Source organism: Limanda limanda, chromosome 1 (assembly GCF_963576545.1).
Source record: "Limanda limanda chromosome 1, fLimLim1.1, whole genome shotgun sequence".
In the NCBI taxonomy this organism is placed as follows: domain Eukaryota; kingdom Metazoa; phylum Chordata; class Actinopteri; order Pleuronectiformes; family Pleuronectidae; genus Limanda; species Limanda limanda.
Window position 1 is genome coordinate 26,859,279 of NC_083636.1, and position 8,883 is coordinate 26,868,161.

At 41.6% G+C, this 8,883-nt stretch overlaps 1 protein-coding gene across 1 annotated transcript; it reads left to right on the plus strand.

Moving 5' to 3' along the window:
- The first annotated feature begins 1,626 nt into the window (after positions 1-1,626).
- Positions 1,627-3,161, plus strand: LOC132998628 (neuropeptide FF receptor 2-like). The gene is made up of 3 exons (XM_061068359.1): positions 1,627-1,954; positions 2,073-2,172; positions 2,267-3,161. The coding sequence occupies exons 1-3, from the start codon at positions 1,627-1,629 to the stop codon at positions 3,159-3,161; spliced, it is 1,323 nt and encodes a 440-aa protein (XP_060924342.1).
- The last annotated feature ends 5,722 nt before the right edge of the window (positions 3,162-8,883 follow it).

Genomic DNA, 8,883 nt, shown 5'->3' on the forward strand with positions numbered 1-8,883 from the left:
AGCAGTGACATCCCCTCAAAACCTCAACAAGATGTTTCCCGACTGCCGAGGACAACAGATGCCACATATGAGTCTTTTCAGATGCTCAACCTTTGCCCCTTATTAACACAGGGTGGTGTGGCAGCAGATTCAATTCATACAACGGCTCAGGACGCGTCTCGCTCCCAGCACCTGCGCTGCCCAGCAAGTCTCCCATGGGGAACTCTGGTCTCCTCTCTGTCATATGTAGCATCTCCAGCAGTCTCTGCCTTGCAGGCACTTTGCACAGAGGGGGGATGCGAGCGTGCAGCTTTTTCCTCTGAGCGGGAGGATTTTCCATGAAACAGATCATTGAGAGAGGAATCCAACCCAGATACTGATCCAGTAAGGTAAGATGGTTTCAAATTATTAGGGAGATGTTAGAAAATATACCTCTGGAAGAAATTGTGACTTTTCCTTCACAACACCTGGATTCATCTGCATTCATTATGCACTGTGTGATTTACTCTTATAATAGTAAATATCACTGATATACTGAACAGGTTGACACAGCTAAATGTATAGTTTGAATTTGATCCAAAATCCATGATGATAGAAAGACAAACTAAATCTGATATACTCTTAAAATCAGCTTTATTCTTTGATTTTTGTTATTTGGTCATTGTTTGCTTGCTGTGGTATAATTAGCAGCACGTGATGAATGATTACATGAGTGTTAAACCCAATCTAGCTGTGTAGCTGTAGAGAAATGTTATTTTTTCTTGAAGAATCTCGCTGTAGCAGTTGTGACATTTTGTAATATTGTTGCTGGTTGTTGTTATTGATGTGTTATTATTGTTGTTATGTTATCATAGTAGTATAACCACCATTTATGTACTTGTTTGTTTCAAACAAAAATTTAATTTGACTGATGAATACATTGCCGCTGATAGAATATTCATCACAGAGCAAATCTGGCTTTCTTTGATTTGTTTATGCCATTGTAAACACACACACACACATTTGACTGCTCATTGTTATTAATAATTGCGTTGAGCTGCAAGCCGTGGATTCGTGAAATAAAAAACAAAACTTAAAACAACTAATTCTGCAGAAAGCATGAGCCAAACGATCAAGAAATTTCCAAAATTGAGTTTCCAAAAATCCATCTAGATGGTTATTGATGACAGAACTGTGGAAACGAGTTTCAATTCAAACCTTATTCTTCCCAGAATGCCAGTGTCCCTTTTTCACCGTAACCAATCGGTAAACCATCAAGCACGCTCGCCCACCACTCTCACAGCAGACATCTCATTTTGGTCAGCGTGGTGTTTGTTATAGAGTGTGAGGAAGTATGCACTTCACTGAATCTACCCACTTATAATAATCAAGAGACACAAGAATTGAACTATTGATTCCTGTAGAGGTTCTATTGTTTTATCTAATAATTACCAATCGATTCTTCTTCTGGTCTGCAGAATTGCACTCCATTGAGGGGTGCGTGTTTGGGTGTAATGGTGCTCTGGTTAATAATTGGTCGATTTTGTTAAGGGAGGATTTTTTTTATATTGGGGGACACATGAAGGCTACTGATGTGCGGAACACCTAACAGGTTATTTAAGTGATACATTAATGCCTCTCTGTCTCTGTCCTTAACCAGATATCACCATGAACCAGAATCTGCTTCTCAACACGACATGGGAGAGAGTGAACCCTTCCAATTCCTCAAGATTGCAGGAAAAAGCTTGGACCCACCAGAACATCACCTACGTGGATTTCTACCTCCACAAGCCCTCGGTGGCTGCCATCTTCACCATCGCCTACCTGCTGATCTTCGCGGTGTGCATGCTCGGCAACGGGGTGGTGTGTTTCATTGTGCTGCGCAGTAAAAACATGCGCACGGTCACCAACCTGTTCATCCTCAACCTTGCCATCAGCGACCTGCTGGTTGGCATCTTCTGCATGCCAACCACTCTGGTGGACAACATCATAACAGGTCAGTGTATACGGTTTTTTAAAATTTAGGATTCCTTTTAATGTTCAAATCATTTCTGCAGGTTGTTTGTCTCAATGTTCTTTAACTCAAACAACTTTAGTTTCTATCTTTTTTGCAGGATGGCCATTTGGTAGGGTCGTGTGCAAACTGAGTGGCATGGTTCAAGGCATATCTGTGTCAGCATCTGTATTCACTCTCGTGGCAATAGCTGTTGACAGGTGAGGGCTGTAATTGCATTGTGCTTGTGTGGCTGTGCGTGTCCCACGAGACCTCTTTCCCTTCATGCATATCCTTCAATCCCCTTTGTGTCAGGTTCCGCTGCATCGTCTACCCTTTCAAGCAGAAGCTGTCCATCGCCACCTCCAAGCTTATTATCGTCATCATATGGGTCCTTGCTGTGTCCATCATGTGTCCCTCAGGGGTCATGCTCCAGGTCACAAAGGAGCAGAGGGTGCGGATAGTCCTCGGCCGCAACAATGATACCCGCCCCTTCTACTGGTGCCGGGAAAATTGGCCCAATCAGGAGATGCGGAAAATCTACACCACTGTCCTCTTCGCCAACATCTTCCTCGCCCCTCTCAGCCTTATTGTCATCATGTACGCCCGCATCGGCTTCACCCTCTTTAAGACCGCAATTCCTACGATGAGGGTTGGCGGAATTGTGCCTGGCGAGGGGAGCGGCAACGACAAACGGAGCATGGAAAGTCGTGACACAATTTCGAGGAAGAAAAAGAGGGTGATCATGATGCTGCTGGTTGTGGCTCTGCTCTTCGTAATTTCCTGGCTGCCCTTGTGGACGCTCATGATGCTAAGCGACTACGCCAGCCTTACAGAGCACCAGTACCGCGTCATCAATATCTACGTGTATCCCTTGGCTCACTGGTTGGCCTTCTTCAACAGCAGCGTCAACCCCATCATCTACGGGTTCTTCAACAAGAACTTCCGCAGGGGCTTTCAGGCGGCTTTCAAATTCCAGCTGTGCTCTGCTGAAATACAGCACCAGAGAACGTACTCCCATCGGATACGAGGGAACGTTGTGCTGCCCCTCCAGCCGGCCGTACTCAGCAGATCAGCCTCGAGAAAAGGGTCGGTGTTCGTAGGGAATGGGAAGTGCTCATTTAAGGAAGAGGGGCGTTTGTCTGGTAGACATGATGTTAATGAACAGGACCTGATCTTGGAAGATCTTGAAAAGGTGTCCCAGATTTAGATGGACAGAGAGTGCACAGCACAGCACTTTAAGAGCTTCTGAAGGTTCTTGAACAATAACGTTTAAAGTACCATGGAAAACGGACCTCAGAAATATGTATATTTGTTGACGTGAATGTACTTTCAGCCTCTGTAAAATGAATCATCAGGAATCATTTTGTGAATGTTTATCATTGTGTATATAAACAGATAGAGCTCAAAGTCCTCATAAACTTGATTGGTTTGATTTGTCCATGAGCAAACAAATCACCAACTGCCATCAGAGTCGGATTCAACTGTTGCTAAATCCTGATTGGTGGATGGGAAATATGACCAAACCACTTCAAACCAGAATTTTGTGCTACATACTATATGTAGCACAAATAACTAATAACTAAAAAAAAAAAAAACAATTCTAACTGAGGCAGAAATCGGGATGCAGCCCACGTGTAGGACCACAGATCTCCTGGAGAAAAAAGAGAGTGAGAAGTGAGTGGAGATATAATCTGAATGTTTACATTCTGTAAACCAAACCAAAGCCCCCTCCCCTCTGAGTCATACCCACCAACATCTGGCATGTGCATTCAGTAGGAGTCATGATTTAATAGCTGTCTCAAATCAGGGGCTGCATCCTTCGGTTGTGTCACAGCAGCACGACTAGGATGTCACATTTTGAAGGCTCCTTCAAATGCGTCCTTCCATTCCCAAGAAACGAAAGGTCCAACCGGTGGATCCTTCCCTGCCAAATATATTCCAGGATTCATTTTGCTTCAGCGACGAACCAATTATCCGAACCGCAATAGAACAAGATGTCTCGGTAACTAACGGTATACTTGTCAAAAAAAAACAAGGGGTATTAAAACTATCTCCCGCATCAACAACTTCAGCTCTGACAGATATACGCTAATCACAGTTATATTCTCTGTAGACCAGACAATCTCATCTCGGTTTATGCGGCCCACTTACATTACCTCTATTGTGGACTACATAGACCGGGTCTTCTGAAGGATGCAGCCCACAAATTGAGACACAGCTGCTGTCTCCCGCTCAGGACAGTGATAGAACATGACACCCGGGAGGTTTTGTTTCTTTTAAGGGTGTTTAATGAGACGTCTGTGGCACTTTGCAAATTCCGACCACAAATTCAATCTCCATTCCATCAGAGATTAGACGTTTTTTCAGTCGCAGTTGAGTTTGAAGAGGACCAAGCTAAATAAACAAAATGTCATAGTCAGTGGCCTCCATGACCGGGAAAAAAAGACAAGAGGCAAATTGATATTGGAAGAAAAGTTAATTGCCTTTGATACAGGTTTACCCATGTTTAGAAAAACTGGTGTTAAAAGGGGACAACTGTGTTGACTCTATTACAAATTCACTTTGCAGGTGGTATTTAACCTTTGAGATTCAGCGAACGCCACAGTGGCACAGCTCGATCAGACTTTAATTCAGGGGAGCTCTGAACATTACTCTTACTGCTGCGAATTTTGAAGCTTTCGGGCGGGGGTTGACAGTTGAAGAATAGGATTACTTTCAAGAGTGAAGTGCGAGGCGGTGTGCAGAGAGCTATGTCAGCCTCCTCTAGTCAAAGTGCATGCTGTAGTGCCTCAGGGCGATCGGTGCGGGGCTGATGGCTGCGACGTGCGGAGGCAAATGGAAGAAGATCACAGGCTCATTTGGAAAGCATCTATGTGCCCTCCAGTTATCCGCTTTTGGGCGGCGCTGTGAGATTTGAGCGATGTCAAAGTGAAGAAAGTTGTGTTATTAGTAGTGGGTTGTGGAAATGAGCGTGAGCTGAAAGCAGAGCAGATAAGAGGCTTACCATGACAACAGAACACACGAGGACATGTGCATAATGCGATAATAGCTTATATAGAAAAACGGTCTGGCCAGTATTTAACCGTGGGAGAAAAATTGCCATCAGTTTAAGACGAAGCGTCTAAATATAAAACTCACAAATAACTACCCAAGACATGGTCCTTCATTCAGAACCATTTGAACATGATTAGTCCTGAACTGTGTTCAAGTCACTGTTGGACCTTCTGGTCTCAAATATACACCTGAACCACAGATGCTGTTTGTTGTTTTCTGGAAACTATAGGTTATTTACCCTATTTCCACATGCACATGAAACAATTAACCCAATTGTCGATGGGTTATTGAACAGCGATGCTGCTGTTGTAGCTGTACAGTGCATATATTTGACATAAAAATACTTTAAAAATACATTTTTGTACATGTTGAGAGAGGAAGGAGTTGCATTGAACAAGTAGGCTGCTGTTTGCTCCGTATCATGTTTTGTGTGTGTAATAATAATGATGGTCTTAGTCAAGTAATTGGTACTCTCTTCGTTGTGCTCTGCAGTGGTACTTGAGCAGGCACGTGCACAGATAGACCCCTAGTGGTGCTCAAGCACCAGCCCTTTTGCCCTGGAGGAGAAAAGTGCCCCTTCTGCTGGAGTCAAATTTTTTCTTCATTCATCAATATTTAAGAATGAAAATTACTCTCTCTGTCATCAATTTCCCCCCAATGTGTTTTGATGTCTGACGGGGCATTTATTTGATTTTTTGTTAGTATTTCGCCCCGACATGCTCCGCGGCGCTCACAAGCCCCCCCCCCCCCTCATGCAGCGCTGAGGGCCAAACGGCTGCAAACACTTCTCCTCTGACCCGCAGCATCAGACAAACAGGTAATGACGCTGTGTGTGCAATCCCCGGAAGGTGTTTGGTGATAAATGAACCACAACATTAGCGCTGAAAACATTACGTCGCAACTGATCCGACGTTTCCTAAAAAATAAACTAACAAAAAAGTCACGGACACAGACAGACAGACAGACAGGCAGGCAGACAGACAGACAGACAGACAGACAGACAGACAGACAGACAGACAGACAGACAGACAGACAGACAGACAGACAGACAGACAGGCAGGCAGACAGACAGACAGACAGGCAGGCAGGCAGGCAGGCAGGCAGGCAGGCAGGCAGACAGGCAGATAATTTCAATGCAGTTGTACTGTTCTACAAATTAGACAAGTTCACTTGTTTTGTTTCATTTAAAATCGTAATTATTGAAATGAAAGGTAGGTCTTAAGTGGAGCTACATGGCAGTCTGGTGAGGTATATTGTGGTATATTATTAGTGTAATGCTGCTTATACTTCAGAAAACAGTAAACAAAAATGTGTGTGTACTGTGTTGTCAGCTTTATAGAGATTATGTTAGTCACTCTTAATTATTATGCACAACATTGATTTATCTCATTTACACAATTTGCTCATAATGCCAAGAAAAGAGAGACTCCAAAAGCAGAAGGACAGGGAACTGCAGCAAGCAGCTCAGGGTAGCAGCTCTCTTTTATATTGGATCAGGCCATCAACTAGTAAAACAAATGAGGGAGAATCAGTACGTTTATTTGATTTATTATTATTATTTTTAATTTGATAAATAATTTGGCGATGGGTTCCCTTTTTTTTTGGTTTGAGCACCTGCCCCCCAAAATGTCTGTGCACGTGCCTGTACTTGAGCATACTTCCCCTGATTATGTCGGTGTGCTAGTGAAGAATCCCCATTTTTCTCCAAGCATCTAATTCTTTCAACAGGGTTTATATTGTTAAGTTCTGCACATGCAACATGTTTTGAAAGCATTCTTAAAGACCTATATGGCGAGCTATGAAAATATCCATCTTCCGTTTATACAGAGCATTCTGATTGCACCGTACAGATGTGGTTATTATCAGCGCAAGATATGTGTGTACATAAACAAAAATGTTCCTGAGGCGATGGAATTATGAAGTTGTATGAATGCGATTAAATAGTAGCTAGTATTTGTGTACATAGACAGGTAATTGTAATATGTCATAAACTGTATATCACAATTCATATTTTTTGCTTGTTACATACATATTAGTTATTATTGGAAAAAAAGGACTTACTGTACAGCCATCAGGATTTTGCTGCTGGTTTGTGAATTGGGAATACAGATTTTCAGTGTGCTAATAAAAAAAATAAAATCAATTTCAATAAAGAATCTCTTAGAAATCATTATTCTTACATCGCAGTAATGCTACAGAGGTGTGTGTGCTTGTGTGTGTTTTTAAGACTTAATAGGGTGGTGATAGTCAAGTGGTTAAGGATTTTAACTTTTATCCAATAAGCAGTTGGTTGAACCATTTACTGCATGTCACTCCCCTTCTCTCAACCCATGGTTCAGTTCTATCTCCACTATCACTGTCAAAAATAAAAGCAAAATGCCAAACATAAAAAAGGCTGAGAAATGTGTTTGACAAAAGTTTCTTAAAGAAGAGGAAACAAATGAATGAAATTAAGAGTAAAGATTGTTATTCCAGAAAAGTAGCGGTTACCCAGCAATCCCATATTAAACTCTTGTTTTTTATTTTATTGCCTGTAATGTTACTTCTGTAATTTAAAAACAGGAAATAAAATCGTCCACCCTGAATTGTCCCTAGAATTAGGCACACTATTCAAAAAATTGCAAATGCTTTCAACACAGCCAAATGAAAGAGAAAATACTGAAGTATAACCTATTCAGTGTTGAGGAGCATTTTAATTAATACGAACCTATGAAAACCATTTATATCCAGATGGCAGTTATTAACACAGTTGTGATTGTACAACCTAATACGTAATTAAGAAAATTAAGCAATTTGTATTGAGTCCACTGGGGAAGAACTTGCAAATGGCAAAATATAAGCAAAATGTGATGCATGATGAGAAATTAAAAATGACCCCACTTGTGAAATATAGAATCAAAGTTGGTGTTGACATTAGCTAATTAGCTAGCGTTGATAGCAGAGCAATAAGATAAATGTGATCACTTGGATTAGTGGAGGTCACAATAAATGCGGGCGACTCTAACTATCTGTGTCCTGTGGGTAAAAAGAAAATCGATTGTGGTTCTCAACAGATTAAAGAAACCTTCTGGACACACTAATCTCCAAAAGCCATTAGTGCGTGTACCTCAGCAATATCTCTATCTGTGGTCTTCCATTAGGTTTACGTGACATTAAATGTGGGATTTTCATCAAGAACACATATGGGCCACTGGGAGAGCCCTTGCCCATTAGCTACCCCGCACTAAGGACATTGTTAATCTCCAAACATCGGTGAGGAGCTTTTACTTCTGAGACTCTTCACACCTCATTAAACGTTAAGAAACATATCTCAATACTGTAACCTGATTAGGTTTTGTTTTCATGATCTTATTATACCTAGGGAACTGCAGGAAATGGACTTTGACTGAACAAGATGATGGACACTTTATATTGAATTGGGATCACTTAGACATGTTGATGAGTAATATTCTCATGAGCTTTCTGGTGATTGATATGGGATTTGAATTGTAGATATACAGGGAACTAATTGGTTGCAATCCAGATACAAATATTGTCACCGAGGAAAACAAAGACTGTGTTATTGTTTATTTATGTTTGTTACTTTGGCAACGACCACTCTTTCTGAGGTCCAAGCTAAAACTGAATTTACCGACTGATTGTGTCATGGCAGCGCGGCTAGGCTTCCCATTTCAGAGGCTTCTTCAAATGCTCCATCGTGAGCAATGGATTCTCTAATGGGTGAATCCTACTCAGGTCAACTTATCGCAGGATTCATTGTGCGCCAGTGCTGTAACCAAAATTCTGATATCCACATTATAAAGAATACTTCTAACATGCTGAAACTTAGCACTTTTCAAGTTCGCTATCAAATTTTTAGTGTTAGCATACTAACA